The sequence below is a fragment of the Fusarium musae genome, chromosome 5 (assembly GCF_019915245.1).
Source record: "Fusarium musae strain F31 chromosome 5, whole genome shotgun sequence".
In the NCBI taxonomy this organism is placed as follows: Eukaryota; Fungi; Ascomycota; class Sordariomycetes; order Hypocreales; family Nectriaceae; genus Fusarium; species Fusarium musae.
Genome location: NC_058391.1, coordinates 677975 through 694264, shown reverse-complemented (window position 1 = coordinate 694264; position 16290 = coordinate 677975). Strand labels below are relative to the sequence as shown.

General features: G+C 49.6%; 5 protein-coding genes across 5 annotated transcripts; 2 read left to right on the top strand and 3 right to left on the bottom strand.

Annotated features, from left to right (window-relative positions):
• Positions 1-1312: 1312 nt before the first annotated feature.
• J7337_006589 (uncharacterized protein) lies at positions 1313-2411 on the bottom strand (the record flags this gene model as incomplete). The annotated part of the gene is made up of 2 exons (XM_044824251.1): positions 1313-1698; positions 1748-2411. The coding sequence occupies 2 exons, from the start codon at positions 2409-2411 to the stop codon at positions 1313-1315; spliced, it is 1050 nt and encodes a 349-aa protein (XP_044679908.1).
• Positions 2412-3834: 1423 nt separating this feature from the next.
• Positions 3835-7456, bottom strand: J7337_006588 (uncharacterized protein; the record flags this gene model as incomplete). The annotated part of the gene is made up of 2 exons (XM_044824250.1): positions 3835-7365; positions 7415-7456. The coding sequence occupies 2 exons, from the start codon at positions 7454-7456 to the stop codon at positions 3835-3837; spliced, it is 3573 nt and encodes a 1190-aa protein (XP_044679907.1).
• Positions 7457-8865: 1409 nt separating this feature from the next.
• On the top strand, positions 8866-9384 carry J7337_006587 (uncharacterized protein; the record flags this gene model as incomplete). The annotated part of the gene is made up of 4 exons (XM_044824249.1): positions 8866-8874; positions 8931-8944; positions 9018-9043; positions 9098-9384. 4 exons carry the CDS (start codon positions 8866-8868, stop codon positions 9382-9384), a joined length of 336 nt encoding a protein of 111 aa, XP_044679906.1.
• A 608-nt stretch (positions 9385-9992) lies between these two features.
• Positions 9993-11653, top strand: J7337_006586 (uncharacterized protein; the record flags this gene model as incomplete). Its single annotated transcript, XM_044824248.1, has 2 exons — positions 9993-10142; positions 10226-11653. 2 exons carry the CDS (start codon positions 9993-9995, stop codon positions 11651-11653), a joined length of 1578 nt encoding a protein of 525 aa, XP_044679905.1.
• An 865-nt stretch (positions 11654-12518) lies between these two features.
• On the bottom strand, positions 12519-14702 carry PPP2R5D (Serine/threonine-protein phosphatase 2A 56 kDa regulatory subunit delta isoform; the record flags this gene model as incomplete). The annotated part of the gene is made up of 5 exons (XM_044824247.1): positions 12519-12876; positions 12923-13221; positions 13267-14223; positions 14285-14623; positions 14679-14702. The coding sequence occupies 5 exons, from the start codon at positions 14700-14702 to the stop codon at positions 12519-12521; spliced, it is 1977 nt and encodes a 658-aa protein (XP_044679904.1).
• Positions 14703-16290: the final 1588 nt, after the last annotated feature.

The following is a 16290-nucleotide window of genomic DNA, read 5'->3' as shown; positions in this document are numbered from 1 at the left end:
ACGCACTTCCCGTACGTACACACATAATCTGCCTAGATTTTAGGCTCTACCAAGACTGACTGTTTATATTCTTGTGTTCGTGAATACGTGCACGGGGGGGTTGATTCACCCTAAAATAGACTATGCCACTTTGTGTAACGATCGAGTACTCTCCCGGGCCAAACCATAACCAAGTATGACTCAAAACAACTCTTGGCCATGGTAATAAGCAAATGAAAGTGTTTTCACTCTTGATGTGGGGTTGATCCGACGAGTTTGTTGTGTGCATGAATTGCGTAGGTCGCGCTCATTGCCTATCTCTCTCCAGGGTGTGAGTGGCAATTGGTGTGAGTGGTTGGATTTCTTATTTTGAGGCACCGCATGCAACAAGAGGCAAAACCAACAGGCAGCATTAACGCTACTAAAGATGGTTGTTGTTGTGGCCTGCTTTCCGGGTCAGATTTGTCTTGTTTTTTGTTTATTTCTTCGGTTTGCTGTAAACAAGAAAAAAACTTGTTCAGCCTTTATCAAATTGGGCAAACTTCACTCCGATTACGACGACTTACATGCTCATTCAGCCTTGTGTTGTTTGAACCTGCACTGCAGACGAAAAGAGGGGTTTGAAATCCATGAGCATAAGCTGAAGTGATCAAATGACCTTGGCTTGTCCTAATTGTGTCTTTGCATACTGCCAGGCTTGTTCAATCTGGAATACATATCGCGAACCGTTGCGCCCGAATAAGCTTGAGTGAGGCTCTGTTGCACTTTGTGAACTATCACACCATTAGGGCTTGGTTACATTTGGCCTTATGTCGGTTGCATATGAATAAGACTGGTGAACGTGTTCAGAGATTTCTGTTTGAATTGATTGGTGCGTGAGACTGATACTCAGTCATGGTGGGCGAAAACGCATGTGAACATTGATACAGGTGCGCTGATATGCCAAGTACACAGTGAAGTATTGCGCAGTGATGCAAGACATGAAGAATTGAAGAAGTGAACATGAGTGATCGAGACCAATTGCCCTTATGCAGTAGGATATTCACCCTCAACACCATGCCGAACCGCAGTGAGCTGATTCATGGGCACCATTCAAGCATTGCCCTCTTCCGTCGATTCAGGCCACTGCTAAACAATCTGAAGGAAATACGAAAAATGTCTATAACATACCTACTATGCGAGCAGGCGTCCTCAGAACTGTATAAACCGGTCGATCCCCCACGATAGCCTACTCTAGCTCAGATGAGGCTCAACGCCACTCCGCCCTAGCACATAGACACACGCTCAACCATCTATCATCTCACCCAAAAGCACGCGTGATATCGCCGTACACCTACGCCGCAACAGGCTGCTCCTCAAGCTTAGTCTCCGCCAACTTCTCCTGCACATCCTTGACACCAGCATCCTCGCCAAACTTGAATCCCTTGACACTGGTATCCGTTCCACCCGCGAGGTAATCCTCGCTCTCACCAATCTCCTTGCCAGCTGCCTCCCACCGTCGGTACTTCTCATCACGCTTCTGGCGGCACAGCTCGTTCAGCGCTGGCCAGTATGTCTCGTGGTCATACTCAAAGTCCATATCACCGCCCCAGTCGAGGCTCCACAGCTGCTCAGGAGGAACGTACTGCTTCATGTCTTCGTTGAACTTGAGCTTCTCGCGCGTCACGGGGTCGATGAAGGGCGTGATGATTTTGAAGAAACCCCATACGATCCACGGCACTGATATTGTCAGTTCTGTTCTTCGTTACAAGAGATACACAGTACTTACCGTTGATAATGAGAGCCTTGCCTAGTCTCTCAGGATAGTGGTTCTGCAGAATATGCAACACCTCTCGCGCAACAGATACGGGCACACTCGTGTTCTTGCGCTCCTTGCTGGGCTTGAAATTGATCATGAGGCTCAGCATCTCCACTCCTGGCGGCATGAGATCCGTCACCCGCTCGACCATGTAGAACAAGTGATGCAGCTGTCGGGGACTGGTATCCGTGTTTTGTCTCGCCGGGTTAAGATACTGACAGGGCCGACCCTGACGATCATATCCGATGATCATCTGCTTTCCAGTCTCCTGCTCAGGAGAGATGTACTCGGGCGTGAAACCCTCGAGACCATACTCCCGACGCCATGCGAGAGTTGCTTTGAGCCGCTTGGCAGAGTCGTCGACTGACCACTTTGTAGCCCGGAGATAACGGAGGAGACACTCGCGGGTGAGCCATGAGCGCTCGTGATCAGTGATGGGGCCTGATTTGTCCTCCTCATCGGCCTTCTTCTCGCATTGGATCTCGGTGATATCCTTGACCTGCTCTAGCAGAGCCTCATACTTTGTCTTTTGCTCATCTGTCAATTCCGGCCTTGGGAGAGGTTTGCTGTTGGGTCCTGGGCTGGCAATTGGTATCTTTCGAGGACCAGCTGTGTTTTCTGTAGAGCTCGCCATTTTCAAGACTTTTCTTGAGGTCGAGCTGTGAAAAGGTGAAGGAGATAAGTTGAGTCTCACCGCTCGATCAACCTGAGTAATTGGTCAAGGCTGACGAGTCTATGATGAGTAAATCCGCCAAAAGATGTCCGTAGAGACTCCAATTCAAGCCTCTTAAACAGTCGAATTCTCACTAATAAGACCAGAAGAAACAGAATTCAAGAAAGAATTCAAAGTCAACCTCTCATCTCAGCTCAGGAGAAGATAAATTGATGGCTTTATCCATTCACGAAATAGGTGACTTGGCAACGGGCTCAACAAGGAGCCGCACACGAGCCAGCCAATCACTGTACAATCCCACAACGAATTAACCTCCGGGACCGGCTTCCGCTAGCTGCAATTACAGGGGACTCTCAGTAATTTCCAGGGGATTTCGGATGATGCGGGGCGTCTATCTTCCATCCATCGTGTGCAGTTGGCCTCCAGCTTGAGACAAATGCAGGCTGACATGCATTTTGATGTATGCAGCCGTTCAAGAGCTCGTAATCGTATTCTTTATACCAACACTTATCGTTAACTGAGACTACCTAATGTTGGTTGGGTATTTCGTATCTCACATCCAACAAACATTGTAACCGCCAAAGTGGTAATCTCATGGAGACCGCTTACAAGCGAGTTACCCTATTCTTGTAGATAACGGGATGCAATAAGTCGACAATGATGCTTTATGGCATGACCAATCTCGCTTTAACACGAATTGACTTTACAATCTTGATAGAGCTTCCGAAATACAGATTTGAGATAACCGAGCATGGGCGATTCACCGCTAGAGCTGATCAAACCTGTCAAATCCAAGTACCTACTTTATGTTGAGAGCTATAAGTCAACAGTCGATATCACATACTAGATTGCCCGACACTTCAATGTCTTATATTTTCCTTTATCTCATCTTTCATCATCAGCTATTCCCAGTATCTCCTCCTCCTTGGGTGACCAAACGTCTATCATAAATGTCCACAATACTCTCATGTGTCCATGTCAATGTCTAAAGTACTTTCAGCTATCAACAAAGACAAGAAATGTACTCCGTAGTAAAAGCAACAAGTCTATCGCTTGCGCACGCCCCTGCCCGTGATATTCACGATCACATCCGCATTCCTTTAGCTCCCCAACCTACTTTTTACTCCGATAAATCATGAATCCAACTCATTCATACGCCTCTCATGTCTTTTCTTTTCTGTGCTGTGTTTTGGGAATCTAGACGAGTTTGACGTCTGGGTATGGAATGGTAACTAAGCGCGAACGGGACTGCGGTTGTCACGTCTCGCTGACTTCTCTCTAATGAGCCTCTTGCTCGTCTCTTCGTCAAAGCCGCAAATATCCCTTAAGAACAAAAGTCTGTTTTCATATTAGTTTGGTGCCTTTTGATGAAGCATGTTCAAACTCACTTGTCTTCGGACGTTTCTTTCTCCCGCATATCTTCGAAGCTCTGTTGGCTTTCCATCCAAGCTGTTGCTCGACCTCTTGGATCGACCTTCTTGACCCAAAGGTTGAAAGTTCCAGTTACAGGACGGTGGTCACTCACTCGGACCTCATGCCGTCTGTAATCAAATTGCTCAACACGGCCTCGTCCTCTGTATAGTAGTCGATCACACCATGCAGGGCTTCGTCTCTTCTCGCTGGTGTCGTAGTTGTCAGTACCAACGTCGTACTTGTAAGTTGGCGCAAATGTGATGGGCATTTCTTCAAAGGCTCGAAGCTTGAATGCTGGATTTCGTCTTCGTGCCACCAAAAGCTGATCACGTTCGAGGAGTTTGCCCAGATTGTTCTGCTTGACTGCTGTAACCACTGTATCGCGAGACATGGTGTCGATTCGGTAGTTCAAGTCGCCATTGAGAATACACAACTCATGATCCATGATCAGACTGCCATCACCACCACCTACGAAGCTGTCAATGCGAGCAGCAGAATCTCGTTCAACAGCGAACAGATTAGCTTCCAAAATGGCAGCAATGTCATTGTGTCGGGCGTTCGCTTGTGACTGCCCAGCAGCCAGATGGCAATTGACAAGGCAGATGGAAGTATCATCAACTCGGAAGCGCACAGCAACGCAGCCCTTGTTACCGTGCAAACCACCCATACCTCGCTTGACTTCGGCGCCTTGGAGCCCCCTGATCCTGTCACGTAGGGTTGCTTTCACAAAGACACAGGTGAACAATCCAACCATAGGTGCTGTATGAAGGAGGTGGTATAAATCGTCCGCTGGCATGTAGTCGTCGAGGGTCTTCATCAAAAAGTCACGCCAGTCCCGATATTGGTGGCTCATCCGTTCCTGGTCTGTTCCTGCTTCTTTCTTCTTGGGCTTCAAGAATCGCTTAGCCGTCAATTTCTTGTCCTCCAAGTCCACAAGTTCCTGGAAACCAAACACAAGGATATCTGGCGAGCCACTCGACTGAACAAGATCTTGAAAGAATGTCGAATCGCCACCGGAATGTCGTAGACTCGAAGGTGTCGATGCTCCGGCGTTCCAAGTAAAGAATAGTGCTCGTATTTCGTCAAAGTCACAGTATTGGGTATCTTTTGACTTCATTGAATCTTCGAGGAAGTCATCCTCAAGCAAGCCATCCCAAGCTTTAATCTTGTTGTCAGCCCCCAATGAAATAATTTGCTGTCGGTCCAGGAAATATGAGCAAGAGGGGTCGGCGGCCATCTTGACAATGGGATTCTCATGCCCCTGCCACTCTTTGAGAATGACCCAAGGTGCCTCCTCCACGTCATATACACATATTTTGCCGGTGTTGTACGCTGCCCAGATGTAGTTGCCTGCACTCGCCAATGCGTTGATCTTCCATGTGCTGATATTCATCATCATTACGCATGAATAGTCATTGGTATTGTAGACAGTCACCTTGCCATCCACATGACCAAAGAAGACCTTATCCGGATGTGACTTGACAAGAGTGCCCGAAGTAACCTCGCCGGCACTATCCGCGATCAGGGGACGAACGAGCACTTGGAATTGGGTACGCCCGTCAGCTGTCGGCGCAAATACTCGAATCTCCTTGCCTGTTGCATGCCAAAGATAATCCCCTATGACCATGGAATGTGTGTGTCCTTTCGGAAGCTTGTAGCTCTGCGTGGGATGTCCTGTAATGTTTGCAACTGCTTTCTCATCCGGCCCCCAGACAAGTAGTGTTCCCGATTCATCCATAGTCCAGATTTCGTTCCAATGTCTGAATATCCGTACAACTTCGTTTCGACCATGGACATTTGGCTTGCTCGGTGTTATGGCATGCGTCGCCACCTCGACTTCCATGAGGTCTCCTGTATTGGTACCGATCCATAGCCTCTTGCCTTCTTCTCGCGGGTCAGCAGCGGGTTTGAAGCTGACCGCTGTCGCCTTAACTCCCTCAGTATGCTGTAAGCTCATAATCTGCTCGCCGTCTATGAGACTCCACACCCTTGTCATGTAACCACTGGCGCAGATAAATTCACCACAAACATCGAAACTTCTCGCATCATACTTTGTCGGAATCTCATAAGTTCCATGCTTGCTGAAGGGCGGTCGTCGATTGGTGTTTGAAGCTTCGGGATATGTGGTAACGTGATGAATAGGCTCAGCCTTGGGAGCAATTTTTGCGGCAACAACTGGAGTGGATTGCACAGCCTTTGGAGGTGCAGCAGCAGCAATCGGGGCGGAAATGGTCGTCGGGGCGATACGGAACTCGGCTGGTGTTCGGTCAGAGGCTCTATCTATCGTCATAGACCTGCCATGACCTCGTGAAGGAGCTGCAAGCTGTTGCTGAGGTTGCTGTGTCGTAGGGGTCGAAACAACTCGTTTGGGTGGTGAAGAAGTAGGCGCGGGATCAACGGCTTGCACTGCTGTCGTTGCAGCTGGACGTTGTGGACGCGGGGGAGGAGGCATGCTATTACTATTATTGTTTACTGGAGGAGGTCGAGGCGGGATGTCAAAGTTTGCAGGTCTTGCAGGTAGTGCTGGCCGAGGCTCGCCAGTTACTTGAGGAGTTATATGGCCTCTTGAGAACCCATTGGCCTCTTCACGATCCTTTCTCATAGTTGTGATCGAATGATGAATAGGCGGAGGATCAAAGCCCACAACCACAGATTTTGGCCTGCTTGGTTCAATGTGTGATTGTGGCCTTGGCCGTGTTGGTAGTTTTGGAGGTGTCTCCTCCCCAGATCCCAAGCTACTTGGCGGACTGTTAAACGGCGAGTTTTCCTGGGAGATGCCACCCTTCCCAATGACTGTTGGCCCGGAAATAGATGCGATCTTGGGAGGCGCAGGTATCAGTGCCTTTTCATTGCGAGGGGCCGGCGGTGGTGGAGGAACCTTGGCTTCTCGAGTCCTGATCAGCTCCCCAGAACGTCTAGGTGGAGGCGGTGACGGTGGCCTCGAACCGCCAGGGCGAGGAGACTTGGGAGTATTGAGAGATGGTGAAGTATTAAGTGATCGACTTGGAATCTTGAATGATCGGCTACCGCCGGTTGGTGTTGGAGGTGTCGCGACAGAATCTGGGTTTACGAACGAAGGTTGGTCTCCAACTGCTAGTGCTGAGATTCGACCCTTCGGTGGCGATTGAGGTGGAAGAACCGTCACAGCTGGAAGCGTAACCGACGCAGGTGGTTGTTGCAGCTGAACTGGTTGTGGTTTCGGGGTCGGAGCTGGTCGTGCGGATGTCGGCGGGGGAGGGGCATCGTGATTCACAGACAGTGCCGCTGGTTTAGGCTTTGGTCTCGCAGGGATTACTGGGGTTGAAGGACTGGCCGGCGGTACTTCTTGTCCAGGCTTGAAATCACGTAGACGGTTCGGCTTGGGAGCTGGGGAGATAGGTCGTGAAGGAGGTCCGGTGGCAGCTGGCGCTGTAGCAGGTGGAACATCGACAGGTTTGCTGACGTTGGAGTTGGTTGAGTTGCCCATGTTCTCGAATCGGGCTCGTAATGAGGACACTGGCTTCTGTAAGACTGTTAGCTTTGTAGATACATGAGACAATGGGAATCCATACAAGTGAAGAGCCATCAGGCCCTTCTCCATTGGTTGGCTCCATGATAATAAGACAAATGCTTCCTCTCGACAGCGAGGGTCGAGGGTGACTCTACCCGCTACACCCACGCCCAGTCGTCTCACTCATGAAGGCATCAACAGTCGAAAGTTGAAGCTGAAACCGGCGCGGAAAGTCGTAGCAAGCCAGAGTCAAGCAAAGGGAGTGTAATGAAGAGCCAGAATTCGAGACGGTAAATTGAAGCTCCAAAAGTCGGCACTGGGCAGTGACAAGGAACGTTGGGGGTCGACGAAAGAGCGGGTGGGTGAAGTTAATGTTAATGACAGGGGCCTTTGGCGAGAACCCAAAGAGTCTCGTATCGTCGATATCGTTGTGGAAGTGCGTGAAAAACTAGCGAGGGATGTTTTGGAGAAGTGTCTTGTTTTTTTCTCATTCATAGTCCCCTATTCTCCTCGTGGCTTCGATGTCGATCTTGCTGCGAGTTGTCTTGCGTGGTCTCTCACAATTTCGAGCTGGCTGAGCCACCCTTATGTCATAAGTGGGTGCGTCTAGTGTGGTTCTTGGCACTGTAGAGACATGTGTTTTGCGAGATATCAGTACTGTGCATATATGCTCGTTTCATGAATGATGCACTGTAGAGCTACCAGGGGTCAGTGATTTCCGCTAAGGTTCCAGGGGTGTATCAGCGGGGAAACCATCGAAGTTCAAGATGTCCACGCGGTCAGTAAATGAAATACTTGTAAGGAACGTCATGATATAAGAATAATCACTAAGAAAGAACATTTTTGTAAGTAGTTCAAGGTTATTCTGAGGCTTGAGATAGATTATATTGCCTAAGCTTTGGCTGAAATTAATGTCATGCTAAAGAGTACCTCGAAAATTGTCCGATTTAGTCGTTGTCTGTTGATCGACTGTCATGAAACAGTTGCATATATTTACCTGCAACAGAGAAAGCTCTAAAGATATTTGTTCGAGATGGTCTAAGATACCTAGTACTCAAAACTTATCATAAGCCTGCACTCGTGATCGTCGACTGGCCCCAAGGAATCAAGTGCCGATCAAGCCAAGGGTTCACATATCATAAAGTTCAGTCTCAACTCGCCTCGTGCCATCAAAGCACAAATAATTGATCCCTGTAAAAGCTTCGCCTGTGACCTTTCTAACGGCAGTTTGTGGTTGCCGCAGCGCCCCCAGGTGAAACTGTTCTAGCGGCGGGAGATGGCCAAGTCAAGCACTGAAAACCATCGGAGCTCTTTAACGGTCCTAGGGTACGTACCCAACTTTGGCGCCAAGCGGCAAGGCCTGGACCTCGAAAGGAACCTCTTGGTTCATCATGTCAGGCCATTCCACTTACACCTTGACAAAACCCTGCCTCTTACAATCTTTGACTCCTGCGTCCCGATTTTCGCTCTCAAAAATTCCAATATCACTCTGAGCTTTCGATTATCGCCAAAATGAACACTGTAAGTTTACAACGAAACAAATCCGATCATTGCGCCGTTGATACTGACTGCTCTAGGTTAAATCTTTCTGGTTCGTACTTTTGCGCCTCCGATTTCCGCTCCCCCGATCTTTAGCAATTCGAAACTGACAATGTTGATCATAGGCTGGGCTGGGGCTCTCTTTGTGTCGGTAAATAATATCACAATTCCTTCTTCCCTAGTACATCAATTGACCATATCACAGCTGGTGGCGGTGCCTACTACTTCGCTAAGCAGCAGATCAACGCCGACCGACAGGCTAAGATGGAAGCCCACCGCAAGAAGAGACAGATGATTCAGGATTTGGAAACCACAGAGGGCGACGGAAGTCCTGCCCGCACCGATAGCACCGGCTCCCCAAGCCAAGAAGCAAGCAGCGACCCTGCCCCTACGAGACATGCACCCGAGACCGAGAGCCAGCGAGTTGGAGAGAAGAGCAAATACGAAAGTGCAACTGTATACCGAAGTCCGAAGGGAGATCGATTCTCCTAAGCCAACAACCCTGAAAAGTGTCTATGAGGAGAAGGCTCGGTATTGGAGCTGTGTATAACAAGTACCTTAACGCATCGTCATTGTGAATTACCCCAAAAGGCAAAGGATTCAGATTGCTTGGATATTTTGAATTGAGAGACTATCACTGAATTTATTTCATTTGCAATCGTACACAAATTTACTCACCAACACTGTCATATTCAGTGATAAGCTGGATGCCACACATCTTTACGGACAAGACCGGTTGGAGTGGAGCCTTGAACCTGGTTCCGACCTCGCTTGGAGCTTCTACGGAAAGAATCGCTCTTTTCTGTGTTGCTGCAACGTTAGCACACTTTCACTAAATCAGTATTACGAGAAATTGAATTGTGTATTTTCCTGAGATGGTACAGGCAAAGTGACGTTATTCGCGGCTCGTCATGAGCGTCATACTCGAATTACCGCTTGTGCAGCCAAGCCACGTGCTGAGAGACCCGGCAATTAGCCGCATTCACTCAAGGAGGCTCTCTCTAACTTAGCCTCAGCTCCACCATAGCTTGAATAATCAACTTCGTCCATTCAACATTTTATTGCCTTCGTATTAGAGTCTCTAGTGATCGCTCAGAACAATGGCTACGCCAGAGCTGGCCATCGCAAAGGCCACCCTCTCTGCCACTCTCTTCCGCGCCGATCCAACATCTCTTAGCCGTCCAGAAGTCGAAACCTTCTTCCCAATCCTTACAGACGCCCTCGCCAAGTGCTCGCGCCCCAACGTCCAGGTCTGCTCCATCGCTTGAAAAGCTCTTCCCTCTGTACCCAAGCAGAAGTCACTAAATTTTGCGTGCTTTTTTTGGTCAAACAGAAATGCAAGGTTTGGATCATCGATAAAATTGCGCCCTCTGCCGCGCGCACGACTGCCCTGGCAAAATACTTCAACGCCCTATCCAAGAGTCTACAGGACGACGGCTCACGGCCGAGCCTTAAGCGACGGAGACTGCATCTTTTGTATGTTTTAAACGACGTGCTGTATCACGCCGTCACGAGAAACGATGACTTCAAGTTTGCGACAGCTTGGGAACCCGTTTTGCCTGGGATGATCGCAAGCGCCGCCGCGTTCGACAATTGCCCGAAACATAAGCAAAAGATCGCGGATCTTATTCGCCTGTGGGAGGACCAGCAATACGTCAATTCTAGTTTCGCCAAAAAGCTCGAAGATGCCCTCACTAGTGGTGTCGCTCCTCAAACGGCCCAAGAAGCGCAAGCATCCAATGTTACTCTTAAACTTGCAAAGGACGCGCCCTATACGCTCCCTTCTTTCCACGGAGATAACACGGTACCCTGGTACGATCTACCCGCAACAACATGGCTACCTCACCTGACTCCGAACTCAACAAAACCAATGTTTCCCGACCAGATTCGACCTATTCAACTCGCAGCTGGCCCTGCAGACAAGGTTCTTGTCAACGCTGTACAAGACCTCCTAGGAGAGGTTGAGCGCATGTTCTCGAAGGAGCAAAAGTGGAATGACGAACCCGGCAACGATCTAAATGAGTTGGGAGAACGAGTCGTTCTGGATGAAATTACAGGTGAGGTTATTGGAGGAGACACATACTACGGCTGGTCCCGGCAGTTTTGCGAGAAAATGAAAGAGAGAAAGAAGGACAGAAAGGGGCCAGACAGGGGTCGTTCGCGCTCCAGATCTCGCAGCTATTCTCGCAGTCGATCACGAAGTTCTTCACGGCCCGCGCATAAGCGCCGAAGAGCTTCTCAAGACTCCAGGGGTCGAAGTCTTTCCCGCAGCCGAAGCCGGTCATATAGCCCTGATAACGATCGCGGCGCAAAACGACCACGCAGTCCCAGCTATAGTCGCAGTCGAAGTCGGAGTCGAAGCCGTAAAGCACGATTTGAGCGCCCAGGGTACAGCAGATCACCATCGCGTTCACCTCCACGCTTTCAGGACAAGGACCCCCAAGATCGTCCACATCGCCCGCCCCCTTTCCCTCAACAGGCGCCTCCAGCACCTTTCCCTCCCATCCCACCACCAGGAGACTTCCCTGCTCCTCCGCCTCCCCCAGCTGGCTACCAAGGTCCTTGGCCACCGCCGCCGCCACCTCCTCATATGGCTCAAGGCTGGTTCCCCCCTAACCCAGCCATGATGGGCCAGATGATGGGTGGCTGGAATGTTCCGCCCCCTCCACCTCCGCCGCACAACGGATACCAAGGAAGGGGGCGAGGAAACGGATATCGTGGTAGAGGGAGGGGTGGATATGATCGAGGTCGAGGGTGGTAAGATTTCCGATGAGACATTTGTAGCAAGATACAATGATGTACAACTACATGTTGGTAATAGATCTGTGAATTTGATTCACATCTTGCACACACAATGGGATCCATAATTTAGCAATGCCGTAATAGTACTGACTTTTATTTTCGTCTTGCTCATTCATCGTCTACGTAAAACCAAGCAGACCCTCAATCCCTCTTTACACACAGCAAAAGCACAAAAAGCACAACTCAAACCCGGGACCAGCGAAGAACCTACAGCTCCTCCATGCGCCCGGTTCCATGTCGCGAAAGGGTGAAAAAAGTGAGACAACCAAAAGAAGAAAAAAGCGAAGAAGAAATAGAACAAAGTTAAGTATTCGCCCCAAAGAGTTACACGAGAAGCGTAGACATCCATGTTTTTTTAATGCTCGGTTCCCATCATGCCACGGCAGGCAACATAGTATAAAAACACGCGTTCTTTTCTTGTCATCTTGAGAGCCAGAGCGGGAACCCAGTAGCATTGTAATATATGCACGTTTTTTGTCCTCGCCACAACAACCCCCCCTGAATGTGGTCTAGCTGAGGGGCAAACCAAGAAAGAAGGTTAAAGGGTCAAGACGCGAAATATAGCGATGGTTTTCACACTGGCCAGTCCCAATCCCAGTAAAAGCGACTGTATGTCGAGTACGCGTGTTCTTCAGTCCATTATTGAACCGCGAAAAACTAATCCCTTCTCATAATCATAATACCACCGCCAAACACGACTATGCAGCCATGATCGTTATCCGAATCCACCAGTGTCCCTCTGTATTCGACGTTGGAAAGGGGATCTATCCCTTTCTTATCCAAGTTCGATGCTTTGACCAATGTTGGATAGCTGCTAACTTGGATTACCGGCTTCGAGTAGATCCTACAGATTCCTGTCGCTCGTGAAGATTGGGTCGGCCGTCTTGCAACTTAAGCGAATCGAGGCGCTTCGAATTATCCTCGGTTTGTGGGTCGACTTCGTCTACGCGAGGCATGGGGTTGACATGGTTTTGTGCTGGGGCACCGGCGGTTCCATTGCCGTTGCTTTCCCTCTGTTGGTTGGCCTTTTCGCTAAGAGCAGCCCATTTACGCTCTCGAAGAGCTTCACGTGCTGCTGCGCTGTTCTGCTGTTCTGTGTAGTCGTGCGAGCAGTCATCAAATAACTGTGGGTTAATCTCCATGAAAAGCTTCATAGCATTATAAACCATGCCGTGGATCGTTCTGTAACAGTTAGACTTAGTCTCTCAGACAATTCGATGCAACATACCTGTTCCAGTGGCCCTTTGAATTCTCGTAGAGAGGAGCAAACATAATGGGCAGAATGATCTCAACATTGTCGCTGACAAGATTGCAGAAGTACTCGTTGTTCCAGAAGTACAGGGCTCGCTCGGCAACCTGGAAATGAGGGCTGGCGACAGACTTGGCAAGCTGGTGGAACAGAGGTTCTTGAACCTTTGCAAATTCTGCAGGGTCCATGACCTCAAAGATATCTTCGACTTCGTTGAGGAACATGACCTCCTTTGTGCTGTTGACCTTGGGCCAGTAACGGAGTAATCCCAGAACCACCTGAGATGATTAGTATGACACCAATAAACAACAAGCTTGACTTACATCTTCTGTAAGAGAAGCATCCTTCTCCAAGAATTGCACAATACAGTAGGCTAGCTGAGGGTGGTACATGCTCAGACTCTTGGGCTTGTGCAGCGGCAATAGCACTCGGGTCAAGAAGATTTTGTGCTCCTCCTTCAGAGGAAGAGCAAATCCGTTGATAATAGAGCCAAGAATCTCGAGCAACTCGGCAATACCGTTGAATCGCTCGGTTTCGTAGGTGAATTGGAAGAAGACGTTGTTGATGGATCGTCGAATAAATGATCGTAGGTTAAGGAATTTTCCGTAAATGCGATGGAGGGTGGTCTTCAAGAAGTCTCGCTCACGGGGGTCCTCTGAGTCAAAGAGCTCGAGAAGCTGGAGGACAAAGCTATGGTCAATGTAGGCCTTGGCGATGTTGGTGTTGAAATCCTGACTCTCAATGAAGCGCAGGAAGAACTCATAAACGACCTGGATATGCGGCCAAGCAACCTCGAGAACGGGCTCATCCTCTTCGGGATCAAAAGCCTCGCCTTGAGGGTTCATTGGAGGAGGGATCGGACGGAACAAGTTCTTGGCAAACATGTCAACAACCTTGGGGTACATGGGTTCTGTGATGACTTGTCTGTTGTTGGCGACATAATCCAGTAGCTCGTGCAAAGCTAGCCTCTTGATCTCCTTGGACTTCATGTCACCACTCGCATCGTTAAAGTCGAAAATGACGTTGCACTGATCAATTTTTTGCATGAAGAGTTCTTGTCGTCGGTTAGGGGGGACCTCATGGAATCCAGGCAACTTCTCAAGCTCGCGGTGAGCGGAGATATCGAATCGTGAGGAATGCTGTCTCTTTGGGGTTCTGAGTCCCTCGGGAATCGCATCGCGATTATCTATTCCTCGATGGATCAAGAGCGACTTTTGTCCTGCCTTAGGAGGGGCCAAATCGTGTGGCATCGTCTCGGCGGCTCCTGGGGGAGGGACATGCTGCGGTAGCAGTGATTAGTCGAAACTTCGAGACTGAATGATAGCGAGAAGTATAACTTACACCTGGTGTTGGGCTGATGACAACAGTTGGCGGAAGTCTCGAGTTGGCACTTCCGCCGTTGGGGCTCGAAGCACCTCCAGTTGCAAAGCGATCAGGGGTGCTACCGGCCTGTGTTACATTGGACAGATTGGAGGGCTGCGAGCCACTACCATGTTCGCCTCCGTGTCCAGCATTGTTCTGTGGCAGTGGTTTGTTTCTAGGATCGTTCAAAGTCGACGTGGAGGATGACGGCGTGAGTACGGGTGACTGATTGGAATCCCGTGATGAGGGAGACGCGGTACCATCCTTGGAATCCTTGTTCTTCTTAGAAGACTTATTTGGATCTTTCCCACGCGAGAGCTGGATGATATTAGTACGAGCAAAACTGGTAGATAACAAAGTAGCAGTGACATACAACTCTCTGACTGAAGCGCTTCATCTTGTCGGACAACAGCGTGTCGTGTGGAGGGGCGGTTTAAGACGCCCGCTGCTCAACTGTATGAGGCAGTGGGGCACCGGGGCAACGACGTCAGGGGCAAAGGGACGTCGAGGGTGTGATAACGGCTGCGCAAGCAACAATATCGATGATTCGAGGCGTCGTAGCGATGAGCGATGTCGATAATCGTTGTTAGGGGTCGATTTCAAGGCAAGAAGAGAGGGGCCAGCCTGGCGAGAGCGTTGAGGTCCTGTCGAGAGCCGGACGAAAGACCGCGAGAGCGAGAGCTTCTAAGCTGATGAGGCTGGGACAGCTGGTGTAAAAAGACTACTCGGGAAGCGAAAAGCGACGATTGATCCCATGCAGGAGAAAAACGATGAAGCACTGAACCAGCCAGAGCTGAAGATCTTTGGTAGGTTGGTGTTGGGCGACAGTGCGTCGAGATGAGGTGCAGTCAAGTGCGGTGCTGTGCAGTGCGTGTGCTGGGCGCTGGTACTGACTGAGGCGCTGGCTGGTACTTGCGCAGGAGGGTGGGAAACTGTAACGGGGGCTCGGCCGGGATGGTCTCTGCTGATGCTTCCTGGTGCTGCTGTTGTCTTGTCTTAGGGAGGAGAAAACGTAGTAAGAGCAAAGGTCGAGAGGAGCAAGGTAGAACTGGAAGTGGAACGAAGAAGAAGAAATGTCAAGGACGCGGCGTGGTCGGGATGCTCACGGCGGCTTCAGACTCGAGCCTCGTTGTCGTCGATGAGGAAATCGGAAACTTGTCGTAGGTAGCGGACGGGACGTGATTGTCGTTGGGCGCCGGCGAAGAGTAAGTATTGTGCTTTGCGGGGGGGTGGAAGCTCCAGTTGGAGGGAACGCGCTTCGATTATTGGAGAGGGATGTCAGGTTCGGGTCATGGTGTTCGTACCTAGATCACCAGCTGTTAGTGGTAGTGTGTAGATGCTGTGGTGTCGCTAACAGATCCCCTAGGGATGCACTCGTGAGCTCAATTGGATTGACCCTGGTTGGGATGACTAGGAACGGGCGGTGAAACCACTAGAGGCGCTGCAGAGGCACATTAGGGGGATGTGCCCCTCCTGAATGGACCCCAATGCTTGGTAGGGGCAGGTAATTAGGGAGAGTCTTGGATCAATGCTTGCTATAATTTTAAGTTACATCGACTTTAATGCGCTTGGTATTGGCCATCTATTAGCTATTATTTTTATCACTTGATGTTGTCTATAGTTATTTCTAAGTTCAACTGAAAGGACATCGAATACCGATCTGCCAAGAAGTGGGCGCCAAGGGAGTCAGTTGGAGTGCCACTAGGTGTGAGTTGAACCAGTCACGCGGCCGAAATTACAGGTAGGCTGTGTAAGAGGTCGGGCATTTAACATGGGAATGTTCAGCCGCAGATAAACAGAATCTCAAAAGTCCGTTCTAGAAAAACGAATATAAGATGATTATTAGCACGTGCTTTGGACTCGAGCATATCAGTCCTTGATACTCTATTTCTAGGAATTGACTGATTGTAAGCTTATTTTGTTGTGCTGTTGGAGGCATGCAAGTGCAAATTCAGGTGAGAGGAAAGGTACAGCTTAGAACATTC